This window comes from Watersipora subatra, chromosome 8 (genome assembly GCF_963576615.1).
Source record: "Watersipora subatra chromosome 8, tzWatSuba1.1, whole genome shotgun sequence".
Classification (NCBI taxonomy): Eukaryota; Metazoa; Bryozoa; class Gymnolaemata; order Cheilostomatida; family Watersiporidae; genus Watersipora; species Watersipora subatra.
In genome coordinates, this window is record NC_088715.1 from 61,324,911 (window position 1) to 61,339,966 (window position 15,056).

Sequence of the window (15,056 nt, forward strand, 5' to 3'; positions counted from 1 at the left end):
GCAAGTTTTTCCCGTTTATATCCGGAATATTTTTCGGCCAGCGACATCCTTGACTTTTCTATTTTAACTTAGCTTCTTATACAAAATGAAAATATAACTAGCTGGTAGCACCCAAAGCTGATCACATACATTGCAACATTTTAACGATTTGCACAGTTTAGCAGGAACCTCTGTGCATTTCGTAACTTGGCTTAACAGCCTGCACTGGTGCGTCTTCGTTAGTAATTTTACATTATCGAATAACAACAGTCTTATCATAGATTTATCGCACGTAAAATTGCCATATAAACTCTAAACCTATTACTGTCGCTCTATGGATTAGTGAACTGGGGTCAACGAAGCGCGTCAGTGACGCACATAATGAGCCAATTAGGACCGTCGTTTATGATTTATCGGACCAATGAATTTACTTATTAGTTGGAACACTGTTGTAAACACATACTAGCCAGCAGTTGACATTTTCCTTCTGCTTCAGCTATAGTTCGTACGAAAGTAACCATGGTGGTTTATACTCCAGACCAAGCCCTAACCCAGGATAAAAAAGGAGCTTTTATAGACGGTGGAGATGTTGAACTTCAGTCAGAGAAGATAGCTCTGACGGACGTGAGTCACTTCTAGATTATTGTGTATACCATTGCCAAGTGCATCCACATTTACATCCATATCCGTTTACCACATTGCTGAAGATACAAATATAAGCGTATTTATATTGTGGAGTTTGCATACGTCTGTCATGAGTGACAATTCTTGACATCATATTTGGTCACATCTGCTCTAACGTATTTTCCAACACCTGTTTCACAAGTAGCTACACTGGTAGCAAACCCAATCTTAGGTCTCTGCTACGTGGTTGCTTCAGCTTCTGTCTTAATATTTTATCCCGTTTACACAATAATACTTGAGCAAATATATTTATTTGTATATGTTAGGCTTACTATATAGTTGCTCCTTTTCAAAGTTGATAAACAAGTGTAGCACTAATCATTATTTTGTGGGCTCTCAAAGATTCGGCAACTAGGTTTTAAGGTTCTCTTCTTATTTAACCTTTTTGTCAGTACTGACTTTTTAAGATTTTACACCTTTTTCAAAGGGTTGTGGTGATGAGGAATCAACGGACAATGTATACAATGAGACTACGGTACCAGTTATTAGAGAGCGAAGACAATCCAAGGACAAGCGAAGGTTTTGGCTTCAGCTACTGCTCATCGCTGGCATGATACTTGGTCTTGCAATTTGCGTGGTTGGCTCCATACATCTCTACAGAGGAATGAATTATCGTGGAGTTAGTATTTTACAAATAACATTTTGCTATTTGGTTTTGCTACAAAATTTTATGTTTCATGACATGAACAACCTTTACTACCTGTTGTGTGTTGTTGCAGCGGTACAGAGGCAGATGTGGTGTGGGTGTATATGATATGACTCTGTTCAACAGCTCCCAACAGCAGTTTACCACGCCATTCTATGCTAACAAAGGTAACCATTCATTCTCCTTATGCAACTATTGAAGAATGGAATATTTCTAAGAATTACACGACAGATTAAAGGTTCATTTTAACATGCAGAAATCAGTTCGAATTTTGTCATTATGTAGGGCATTGAATGCGAAACATTCATGTAAAGCTTTTTATGCTTTTTTTGTTCCTGTAGTAAGTCCAAGCATTTAGTCTGAAAATATAAGTTATATTTTGTAAATTTAAAATAAAAATATTTTACTTTATTTGTATTGAGGTTTAATTTGTAAAACTGTCTTACTGACAACCTTTGTGCTGATCATCTCAAAGACAATAGCATAAATACCCTAGGACACTTATGTGTTCGCGTCATCTAACTTTCGCGTTTTCTGAGCGAAACAATTTTTTTCGACAGTTTTATGAGTGAAACTAAACAATCGTAACAAATGAGCGAATACGTGAAATTAAATAGCTTTGTTCATTGATATCCACAATAAAATCGTCATATTAGAAATGCAGGTAATTTTCGTGTGTGGTCGGGCTCATTGGGCAATTTCTGCTAAACTCATTATAGCTAATACACCGGCTGAGCAGCGTGGCAAAGCAAATTATAAATATAAATACTTGAGATCTAGTATTGGTACCACATCAGTCATTGCGGCAGGGACCTAGACATCATTGATAGTCCAAGAAACAAGTGGCAGCAAGCAATCAAATTGCATCATCGATCTCGCCTACACATTCACCTGCGGTTCCCAAATACAAACTAGTCCCAAATTGAAAAATTTTTCCTTACCTGTGAAATGGACCTGAGGAATCTAATTATGTTTGTTCCACTGCATTTATTTTCCCATCACCATATTTTCGCACTCATCAGAGTCGCGAAATTAAGTTGCAGCAGCGAAATTTTACTCTGTATGCTACTCACGAAACTAAATACTAGCGAAATATAAGAGTCTTAGGTTATCAAATAATTGGCATTTACCGCTATACAATGTTTACCTATACAATGTTTACCGCTATGATGGTTACACAGTGTTGGCAGTGCCAACACTTACCGTTTGACCTTTGACTCAATGACTGACATTGGGCAGTCTGCATCTGATTTACCCTTACGTTTCATTTTTAACATATTCTTGCGAAAAGTTCTAGTCATTCTAATGACAGACGTGGAGTTGTTCTTTGCTCTAGTCGCTATTAATTATCTTATGTTGCCTGTGGGAGCGTTAGAGATATCCACCGGGTGATGGGATGGAATTTTATCAGAACAGCATTCAGTTCCCAAGTCTTGCACTTGTTACCGTCAATTATGCAATCCGAGCTTGTCGGTCGCTCATCATCGTGGCTTCAATATATTGAGACTGTCAGTAGGTGCAGCCAGATTTTTTCATGTCTCGTTTATATGCTATTCTTTCCACCAAATTTTTCGCTTTTATGCTCTATTTACCTATTTTGGTTTTTCAGAGTAATTAATTAGGCTTTATTTTTCGATTTAATTTTTTTCCACTAGTAAGAAATCGATAAATCATCAACTTTGATGCTGCTACGTAATATCTCTTTACTCGACATCTAAGAACGATTAATTTGAACTTCAGACGAGTGCAGTCGAGCTTCATCCTTTACAGTTGATTAATGGCAATTATTTATAATCATAGGATATGAAGTGTTGCCTAGAGGTTGTCTTCAACAATTCCCACAACAGGTCTTAGTCTTCTCAAAACTGCTATGCATCCACGCAGCTGTGTCAGTTGGCAGCTGTGTCAGTTGACGTAATCCCACATACAGTTGTGTCGTTTCTCTATTCGATGCCTGTAGTCTCGCTGTTCTCTCATCACAGGAAATTATATGTGCATATATTTGAGTCTAACAGGAAAGTTCATGTAGATTTCTCGAAAAATATATGGGTTTAGTCTGCGATGGTCATATGGAATTATCAAATAACTCTACGAACGAACGAACTGGATGTGGAAAAATGGGACATTATTCTTTTGTTATTTTAGGGTTTTGTTTGTTTTACGTAAATACTAGGACTGGAGCTGTTAGCTTAGAGGCCACAATGATTTATTTCAGCCTATCATAGCCTGACAGTACTTTCCCATTCCTCCGGCCTGAGTCACTCGGTAGAACTTTCATGTGTATATGACTGAATCATGACCCATAGAATCGACTATAATGTCTCTTTTTGTCTTCTACTCTTTCATTTACATGAATGTTGTGAAACCAATAGTTTTTGCTAATCCACAGTTATATCTTGAGTACTGGGCTTGTGTAAGTTATGCAATTAAGAATTTGTAAAGATCAATTGTGGCTTAAGTTCAGTTGGTTCAGTGGATTTAAATTGGCTCTTAAGAAAGGAAACTTGTTGTTTAGATAAGAACTGGTCTTTAAGAAGTAGGGGGATCAGCTAGTCATCTCTGAGGAGGCTTGTGATAGTTGGCTATTGCCGTGATTGGGAGGGTACATAGTTGTGTTTATTAAATAGATCAAAATAACCATGGCTCAACTTGCTGGTGAATAGAATGATATTACGAAACTATCGTGGATGTGCAGAGGTTTTTCCAGCTTTAGATGGCAATTTAACGATTTCCATGAACGATGCATTCAAACTTAACAATTATATCATGATAAAGAATATTTTATGCTGACTAAACTCAGCGTTTTAAACTTTCTAGTTTCCACATTTTAAACTACCTGCAAATATAAAGTCACTGGTTGTTCAGAAACTTAGGCCAATCTGGTCATGAAAGATGTCGTAAGGTGTTGATCGTATCTAACCACCTACAACTAAAATAAAGTACCCATAACTCCATGAAGACTACAAAATAGTTTTCTACTTGTGTATATCTCACAACTCGTAGATGCTAAATTATTATGATAAGTGAGACTTTGCAACAAGTTTTTCTTATTTTTTTCTCTTCTGGCTCATTGGAACACCTTAACCTGTTCTCCTGTACAGGTTGCTCTGTATTATTGATGATTGAATAGTTAATCGATAAGTCTTTCTGTACGAGTCATTGTGTCCAACACGGATAGTTTGACTTGTAATCCAAAACCCTGTAGACTTCTATTGATCTACTATTGTATTCGTGTATTCTCACTGGGCATATCGTGAATTTATAGGCGATGAACAAAGGTCCCACCTAAGCTATATAGGAATAATCTATATCTGGGTAGGCAGTGGTTAGCTGCCATCTTTCACCCATTAAACATTTTTGACACCTGCGTAGCAATGTTGGAGTTGAAAATGGGGGTACATAGCGATGCTGGAGTTGTGAAATGTGGTGTGTTAGAGTCGCCATGTTTCCATGAAGAAGTACATGTCAATATTATCATGAAATGGGGGTACATTTAGTCGGAGTGTCACAGAATAGCTCATTTCTCGTACCTCTCATTTCTTCAATTTGGTAGAAAAAAGTGTTACATGTGTCATCAAGGTGTCTACAAATTGAAAGCATAGATGACGTTACACAATAAATATTATAGTATCTGCAGTTTATGACAATATGATTAACATGACCTACCTATGAGCTCATTGATGAGCCATGAAAAGTGCTGTTTTGCTCATTGAATGGTAGAAAGGTGTAACAGTGCAGAATATGATGTGACGGTAGGCTATATAAGCTAGCATGCCCCTGTTCATCAGCTCCTTTACACCTATAATACCAAAAGTTGGTTTTCCATAGACATTTTATCCTGATTTGTTTATTCTTGCTTTGCTAAGTTTTAAACAATATGTAAAATGCTATTATTACTGTTTCTTGTTTTAAATTGTGTAAAATTTGACGCGCCGTAGTTGTATACCTTTTGATATCTAAACTCACAACATTCCTTAAAACCATGAGTTTAGGCAACTCATCAAGATTGGCCATGAAAAGGGCTGACACTCTAGCAGATACTCTCTATGTTTCCATGGCGCGCATCATGCGGATTTGGAGTTGCATTACCGTGCGAAGTAAGTGTTTCTATAAACATTCACACGATGCAGATTGACTCTGGCGCCTTTTTGAAAAAAAGGTAAGGAATTATACACCACTAGTTAGTAATTAGCGACACATGTGTTAGCTACGCAAGCATGAACTTGATCGAGAAAGGACAACAGAAGTATTGAAAATGTTTAAAATTGAATAGCTTGCACCGTATTTTAATGCGCATCATTCGCAAGTGCTGTTTCTATAATTCACAATCATGATGGATTCGATAAAGTTTTGAATATCACAAAGCTCGCTTAGCTTGTGGATTTACGCTGTTTTCATGATGGAGGTGCTCAAATTTGCGAATCACGTGTCATGGAAACATAGTGATTCGATCCCTTTGTCATTCAACCAGGGAACTACTATTACATAATAGCTGTTATGCAATAATCATAGCCACAAAGCAGTGTATATTGGATATCACCATATTTGCATAAGCCTTTTGAAATCATATAATGCCTAGCCTGAGGAAACCCTGATTCCGAGTTAAATTTCTTGCAATAGTAATAAAAGGACTTAGGAGCATATCAATAGCACTCCTGACACAGTTCATTGTTCCCTAATAACTACTAGGTTTATTCGCAGTTAGTCCATCTGAATACTTGTTTTCTGAAACCCTTTGATGCGTAGCAATAACACACTCTGAAGCACCAAGGTTTAACCTTTCTTTGTTCTCTCACAGCTTCTAGTCACTCGCAACATTCTGATGATCACTCCCAGTAGAATCTTTGAAGTGACATGTATTGCTCAAGCTGTGCAGGAAAAAAGATTTTATTGTGAATGTTTGAAACATGTTGATATTGATCATATTGATGTATATTCAATTGATCAATATATTGATAAAGGATATTGATCACTCCCTGCATAGCGCCATGACTACTGGCGTAAATAACGACTGGTGAGACATGGCATTCGATGCTAGATATATGCTCTCTATTTTCTCATTTTGCTATGGCGAGGCTCACAGTCTAGCATTTTATATAGTGCCTGAAACAGAGACTTCATATGAGAGTGGAAGTTTTCAATTCTTTATTTATAAAAAGCTGAAATCATATCCTGCACTCACATGCTCTTTATACGAATCCTAGATCTACACTTGACTGTTTCTTTGTGTGAACCTAGGACTAAGATGTGATCATTTTCTGACAGGCTGCACAGAAACTGGATCATGTTTTACCTTCGTGAGATCTTACGCAACATCATCATTAATCAATCCAGTATCGTCACTTTCATTGAGGTCATGTTACTATTAACTGCTCTTCACATATAACTTTTTGTACTCCTGTTGGCCAAGTTAAAAATTTCAATGTCTAAAGTAAACAATCTTGCTAGTAACAATAGCTTACTTATTGGAACAACTTGTTATCTATCAGTGGGGGTTGGTTAGCAAATATTAGTGTAACTAGCTAGCGATATATTTGCTCCTAGTTACATTTAGTCTGAGACCTACTGTGGCTTTTTGCAAACGACGGAGTTGGGTGTTGTGTGCGTTGAGCATTTTTTTTGTGCAGTAAGTAATGTGGTGAATACATGGCATTTGCATGATAAAACTAGTTATTGGCATACCATTGTACCAATGTTTAACCTTTTTCTCCTGAGTCACTTTTATCCTAACAGTAAAGTTTATGCTGAATGAGTATCGTAAAATAGGTTTCGATCTAAAGACGGTGGGGCCCTACACTTTTTGACACGGACAATGCCCAATAACGCCAGAGCCCGCTCGATGTTAATACATGTGGCATTCTGTGTGGCAGTGGTAATTATTTCATTAGATTTAGGTTTAGTCAAAAGATGGTGGATTAAGACAAACAATTAATCCCATCCAAGACCTATTTTTGTGAAGCGTTTCAAGGCAACATAATTGATGCAATTTTATGTACTTTAACAATTTCTACAAGATAAAACAGCAGAAAACCAGATTGTAGTTTTAAGGATACAAAATATTTTTGTTTGTTAGTAATGTGAAGCTGGCTTTGGTTTAGCTTGAGATAACACAGGGTAGTCTTAGTTTAGTTGTGGGAATTACCGAGATAGTTTGTTGCAGTTTTATTTTTGCTCAGTAAGAATTTGAAAATTCCTTGTTCATAGTCCGATATTTGGAAAACACGGCTTCCGAATTATCAGGGGTTAGTAAGTTAATGTCTTACTTCTTACAGAGAACCTCATGAAAGGTGGTTAGAACTGGGCAAAGAATAGTGATTTTTAGCCCAAATAATTCTCTCTCTTCGTACAATGCACAACTGGCAGTATTCATCTATCACACTAATACGGTGTTAGACTAATACTTATCTAACACCGTATTAGTGTAAAGGTACGGCCACGTGGGCCGATTTTACATTGGTTATGAACGAAAAACACCGAATTATTTGGTCGAAATTCACAGAATTGCCGGAGCTGTGCATGCACACCGAAATAGTGAACAAACCGCTTTTGATTGGCTAAACAAATTATTAGCGAGCGCGACTTTAGCAGCTTTCGCAATTGGTATAGTCCAAGACAGGTATTACGGCACAATAAAAGTACTAGTGCTATTCAACATAGTGCGTACGATGCGACTGCCTCGATTGCGCTATTTTGTGTTTTGTATCGTTCGGACATACACCTGCTTTTGCTGCTAGAACATTAATTTGCCTTTAACATAGTTCCGTTGTATAAAGATTTGCTATCATCAGCGAAATCAAGTCAGTTGCATCGGATTTACTGTGACGAATCGCGTTAGCATTTTTTTGCCTGTCGCGTTATGTGCCTCGGACTATATAATTCAGAAAAGCTGATAGTCTTGCTCGCTAATAATTTGTTTATCAAATTGAAGCGTTTCGTCGACGATTTCGGTGTGCATGCACAGCTCTGACAATTCAGTGAATTTTGGCCGAATAATTCTGTTTTTCATTCATTTCGTGATTTCAGTCACGACTAACGAAAAAAGCGGCACATGTGGCCACACCTTTAGACTAACCTGATCAAGTTGAAGTTGACATGGCAGACATGATCATTATTTATATTATGTTTGTAAAGGACTCTTTTCTAACAGAGCTCATGACAAGCAGGAGCAAGTACTAGGAATTCTATTAGTGATTCTAGTCTGCACAAACACTGCATGAAGATGGACGGTGAGGTGTGTCATGTCAGAAATGGAGTAGTTCACACACTCTCCGTAGCTTTAATAGCTGTTTTGCCTATAACCACACACCCCTATATACACATGCCTCTTTTGAATTACCATCAAAAGGAATGTATCAATGTGCTAATGCTGCTTTGATACATTACAAAGCAAGCAAGGTATACAGTCCCAACATTTACACTAGACAAATCTGTCGTTGTGTCGCCATGCATGACCCAGTTTAATCTGCAAGAGTTCAATAAATTGGACATGGATAAAAATACAGTAATAGTTAAACATGGCACCAGCAAAAAGTGACAAAAGTTAAAAAGATACAATTGTAAGGATTGACTCTGTCAAGAAATATATCTCGCGGAAGAGATTTAGCGAAGAAGGATCAATCCATTGATACTAAAATGGTTGATGGGTATTCACATCTCAAAGTAATAAACATCATCAACAATTTTGTCGCTGCTGCTTAGCTCAACACACCGATTACGATTATGTGTGACATCTACAGTTGTGTCTGTGACATCCATCAGCATACAAGCTCAGCCTTCATGAATTAGATTTAAAAATATGGAGCCCCTGAATGTTTTATAGACCAACTAAAGAATATCACAGTTTTCTAATGTACCAAGCCGTATATTTTACTGGTCATGTACAGTAACTAATCTTTTACTCAATTGTCCGGATTGTATAAATGTAAGAATGGGACTCCCTAAACGAGCTTCTCATTATTATAAGCTTAAACTGTAGGTACGTATTGGTGTGTCTCTTATATCATGTGTAACAACAGTGCTACCTGACTTTCCTGTAGATTTTTTGTCAAAAACTTATCTTATATTCACATGTTTAAGTTAAAATTGGCCAATGGCTGTAGCAACCACCTAGGTTGGTCTTTGGTATCAAGGTTAATACTCATAATTATAAATTAACTAGCTGTTTTACCTGGCGTTGCCCGGGTTATAGATATGTCTTTGGACAGAAAATTGACTTGTATTTAATATATATAACAACATTTGCCATTCTAACTTTCCAACTACATATCATGAGAAAAGTGTTTTGTCTTATAAACAATGAGAAGTAGTGAGAGTTGCTCGCTATTAGCCTGCACGCTATCAATCAGTACGTTTAATAATGTGAGCGAACAGCTTCTCGTGACGTTATGCTATGACCCGTTTGTACGAAAATCTTTTGGTTAATATCATAGATATAGTAAACCCTATCTTTCTTTATCTATAGGTATTTGCTCTCATATACTGACTTAAATTGGCAAGGTAGCAATTCAATTTCTGTGGTCTAGAGGATAACGCATTGGTCTGGTGAACGGCAGGGTCCGAAATCGAATCTTCTTCGGTAGGGGCCTACGGAATCTTTATCCCAAGATTTTAAGATCTATAGCCGGAATGCATACACACATACTTTGAGAAATATATTTATAGATAAGAATAAGATAGATAAGATGAATACCACTTACTAATATATATATATATAGTACCTTATTGGCAATAATTTCATTTCACAAATAGAAATGTTTTTCAAATTAGGCCATACAACAATAGTAAAACAAAAAAAAGGGGAAAAAAGCAACAGTTAGCCATTAAAATTAAATAAATAGTCTGGCAAATAGTGTTTAAAATGCCTTTCTCTGCTAAGAGAACGGATATTTGGTGGAAGATTGTTAAAGCAGCTGGCAATGACATTTTCAAAATGATTGTTAGTGATTGTATGCAATTTGTTCACATCACGTAAGTTGAAATGAGTTGAGAACCTGTAATTGTCATGTAAAAAACGAGGACACAAACCATGAAAAATCTTGAAACTTTGAATTGAAGTAAAATAAATATTTAGCATAGGCAGAGTAAGAAGACGCAGAGATTTGGAAAGATCATTCGTTGGAATAATATATATGCAGGATGAGCGACGATGAGCCAATTTCTGTCACTTGCCGCCTGAAAGGTAGAGGGGGGGGGGGGGGGCAACTGTTTCTAGAGTTTAATTTATGATTGCTTGATAGTCTCAGCCACTTTCCGTCACCAAAATTAAGTTGGTCGTCTGAAAGATAAATTTTGCTGTGACGTGCAGATTGTGGCATTAGACACTTGGTCCATCCCCTTCCACACCATTGGCCTTACATAGTGTGCTCCAGGGTGTTGTATTCTAAGTGCTGATCGCTGAAGCAATAATTTGAATGATAGTGTTAGAAATGTGTCCAGCATTTCGTAATGGTCTATTTTATCTTGCTCTGTTATTGTTTTTTTTATAAATTATAAAATCATTTCATTGCTTACGAGTTTCTTACCACAATAGTTACAGTTAGAATTATTAGTTGATTAACAGCGACTTTTGCCCTTTAATGAACATAAAAAATCTCACCAGCACCAACATAAAGTTTTATCACATACAATTTTACTGATCGTTGCTAGTGTGGTATTATTATAGGGCTACATTTGTACTGATATTTTGGTTAATCGAACATTAAAATAAAAGGTCTGCTATGTACAGTGGGGCTAGCCAAGGACTAAGTACACCGGCTCACTCAAATGTACTTGATGTGGCTATAATTCTGTTGATGTCTGATAACTGCAAACTCATTCAACTCTCAATTAATGCTCTTTGGTGCAGATTTCGTCAAATGTGGGGTGATTGAAGATGTTGACATTTATGGCCCAGTCGAAACACTGACAGTGCCTGCGCAGAACAAGTCTTCAGCAGCGACCTTTCGTCTCGACTTTGACAAGGTATATTACACCCTCCCATCCTGATGTCTCGTGAAGGCGTGTTTACAACAGTGTGAAACGCCTAAAACTTTGAAGGCCGTTGTTCAAAAAATGATAAGCATCATACAAACATCAAGATACAAGAACTAAAGTTGTTTTTTGCAGCTTAAATGTCGAGTGTAGCTCGGCCACAGTTTCCATTAGGCAAAAGCAAATATAAAAATACAACCATTTCATACCCAAGAGAATAGATTACTTGTATTTAAAAAACTAAATTTATACAGGTTATCTTACTAGCAACATATCGTTAGCCCCTACTGAACATCCAGTGCTCGCCTCTTGGCTTTTAATATTGAACTGTTATACTGATTCTTGATCTCTAAAGGTCTCTGAATTTAGAGGTGTCTGAAACAAATGTATTCGTAAATGCATATATATCTTTATATTGGCATATATTTATATATATGTATTTATATTTATGATGGATGTTTATATATATTTATATATATTCATTCTTGTACTTTCACCATATTAGTGTTTGTCTCTGATTGTCACATTGTGTTTATGTCAAACAATATGCATAGTATAAAAGTCTACAATTCATAACATAAATATAATTGTTAGCACTTTGTAATTTATTTGAACCATCTTGTGCGCCATCTTCTTATAACACATTTCAATGGGTTGAATCTCAGAGTAAAAATTGTAACAAAATTAGCAAAAAGTAACAAAATTGAATCCGGCATTTTATCTATGACCTTTTATATCTGAATGTCTTTATTTTTTAATAACATTTCATTGTCTGTTGCATTTAGTCATGAACATCTAAGCTTGTTCTTGTAGAACATGACAGGCATTCGAGATGAAATCCTAAACCTCTGCTTTCTCACTTCCTTTCTGGACGACTTTGAAGCTACCACTGTACCACAGCCTTATGACTTCTCCTTCATCCTCAGCAGTCGACCAGTCAGTATCTCTTTTGTCATTCGATTAAAATGTGTTATTATATAGTGATTATATATATTATACAGTAATTTCATATTATTATATATTAATTTTATGTCTTTGGTTTTCAGACCCAAACCAGTTCACCCTACTCTGTTTATTCATAAAAAAAATTTTTGAAAAACTCTTCTCAAACTCTTTGTGAAATAAAACCCTCTAGAGTGTGATGGTGTCAGTGAGCCCGGCTAGATAGTCTTCTGCTGGGGTCCTTTGCTGAGCCACAGGCCTTAGGTTAACACTTACTTGTCCTGCTGCATCTTACACGGGCAACTTCTTGTCGGTCCTCACATCTGATTCATCTCTGGAAACTGATCGGATCATCTACCGCAGTTTTGTGACCCGGTTTAAAGTGAAAATTAAAGTGACCCGGTTTAAAGTTTTGTGACCCGCTTTTTTATTCATACTCTGCTCCTATTGCGAGTCCATTGTGCTCCTTTGGCGTTTAAAAATATCATAGCCGAACTTGTGTTAAAAAGTCTTCAAATAGGTAAGGTGGCTGTGGAATTCAGGTTTCTTACGAGATGTTAAGCCAAAATGTTTTTTTTTAAGCCGATAGAGTTTTCACTTATGTTCGATATATCATGGTTACTCTACACATTGACTTGTCACAGGTGACTAACCGTAAGGGTTATCTGCCAAACTAGGCAAAAGGGCTAAGATTGCTTAAAGCACAACTAAGTGTATTTCACAATATTTAAGAACCTTCATAGTCTGCTTGTCTGAGTCTAGAGACATACTTGGCTGTGAGAATCTCAGTCTTGCAGTTTTAACATCGCTTACATTTTCTCCCTAAATCTAATGAGTTGTTGAGATCAACTCACTTTGGGATACCTGTGTTTTGCCTGCTGAATTTGTCAATGGTCAGGCTAAGTATCTACTACACTTGACCAGCTATAGAATTAACAAGCTATCACATCTCTAGCCTCTAATCATATTATTACCTACGAGTAGATGGATCACATGTAGTTGTGCTCTCTCGTAATGGCAGCAGTTTTTGAATAGCAAGCTATGGCCGCTAGAGTTTACAAAGTGTTGAGACAGTCATACATCCGTTATGTGTAGCTTAGTTTTCTGCCGCGAAATGCCTCCCTCGTCTAGCGCACCCTTTCTTGTTTGGCTAGGAAGATTGTAAAATGCAAAATTTTGCCAAGTTTATGTGGAGTGAGTTTGTCTCAACCAAAGATCTTTGTTTGTGCTCCACATGATTAATCAATATGGAAACTAGCGGCGGTTAAGTGCTGATGTAACGCTTTATCTTTTAGAGTGACGCTGATATGCCAGTTGTCTCTGAGAGGGAGGAGTACTTTAGCCTCGGTCCGATGGTCGATGACATGTTGACGGAGTTTGGAGAAAGCCTGTCTGAACTCTGTTCTGGCGCCACAGCGTACCGGTAGGAATAGTGAAAATTATCTATCCTAATTGCAAGTGCTGAAACAAAATTGCTGTTTAGCTAGATATACCCATTATTCCATATAAATTTCAAAATAATTACAGTTCACGGAAGAAATATTTAGCCTGAGAGGTCTAGTTTGCATTTTTGTGCTGTTTGGTAACTTATCAGGCGTTTGCTGTTAGAATATTACATAAGAAGGAAGATTTCCACTTGTTGAATGCTGTCTACCTGATTAGCAGTTACAAGGGGGTTCAGTCTTCAGTTGGGTCACTTCTCTAGGACTTCTTTAGGATTGTATCCGTCCCGAAACCTGCCTTTGGGGATGTGATTGCCGTATACGATTGGGCTGAGGATAGAGAGGCTCAAGCAACCACACTTCCTACCACAGTCAAGCCCACGACAGCCGCTGTCGAACCTACCAGGCCTCTGGATATCTGGTACAAGATGTACCCTGGAGGAGATGCCATTTTTAACTATTACCTTTCCTTGGAGAAACGGTACTTCGACGACTATGATTTGGGTTACGGTCTGTAAGATTGTCTCTTCACTTTCTTCATCAACCAAATATATTTCTTCACATTCTCTGATATTTTAGTGCAACGTTGAATATCTTAGTTTCGCTTAATTGGACCCACTGCTATGGCTTTCCAAGGCCACTACAATAGGTTTCGATCTCCATCAAACTACATATGTTTTACAGTGTCGTGACAGCTTGTTGTTTTTGTGCTATCATCAACATCAAGTCGGGTATTGCTACCCATAATCCTTTGCATATTACTCACATGTTTATATCAGCCTCTGGATTAAATGCATGTATATCCCCAGTCGTGCATTCATATTTGGGTACTCTTAAGACTTGAAAGTACCTCCTTCTGTTGTAACCTATATTTTACTATGATATTCATACTATTAACCTGCAATCAATTATTTACAATAAATTTATACTAAGCCTTAACTCTTGTTATTCGTTTAAATTCATATGCTGTACATGATCAAATTGCTTGTGGATTAGTGGACCCAGCATTGCAGCATTTTCCTACCACATGGCCTGATATTCCAAATGCAAGTATTATTGAAATGTGATCCTTGCTTTGTAAAGTGGATACAAAGTTGTCTTCTTTGTATGCAGTGTATACCCTAGGACACTTTTATTTTGCTAGTATTTAGTTTCATGAGTAGCACACAGAGTAAAATTTCGCTGCAACTTAATTTCGTGGCTCTGATGAGTGCGAAAATATAGTGATATGAAAATAAATGCAGTGGAACAAACAAATTAGATTCCTCAAATCCAGTTCACTAGTAAGAAAAAATCTTCAATTTGAGACTAGTTTGTATTTGTAAACCGCAGGTAGAAATGTGTGGGTGAGATCGATAATTCAATTTGATCGCTTGCTGCCATTTGTTTCTTGG

General features: G+C 37.1%; 1 protein-coding gene across 1 annotated transcript; it reads left to right on the forward strand.

Annotated features, from left to right (window-relative positions):
• The first annotated feature begins 437 nt into the window (after nucleotides 1-437).
• Nucleotides 438-14,601, forward strand: LOC137401678 (uncharacterized). The gene is made up of 7 exons (XM_068088137.1): nucleotides 438-603; nucleotides 1,091-1,282; nucleotides 1,383-1,476; nucleotides 11,154-11,269; nucleotides 12,092-12,214; nucleotides 13,516-13,643; nucleotides 13,937-14,601. Exons 1-7 carry the CDS (start codon nucleotides 499-501, stop codon nucleotides 14,178-14,180), a joined length of 1,002 nt encoding a protein of 333 aa, XP_067944238.1. The 5' UTR covers nucleotides 438-498; the 3' UTR covers nucleotides 14,181-14,601.
• The last annotated feature ends 455 nt before the right edge of the window (nucleotides 14,602-15,056 follow it).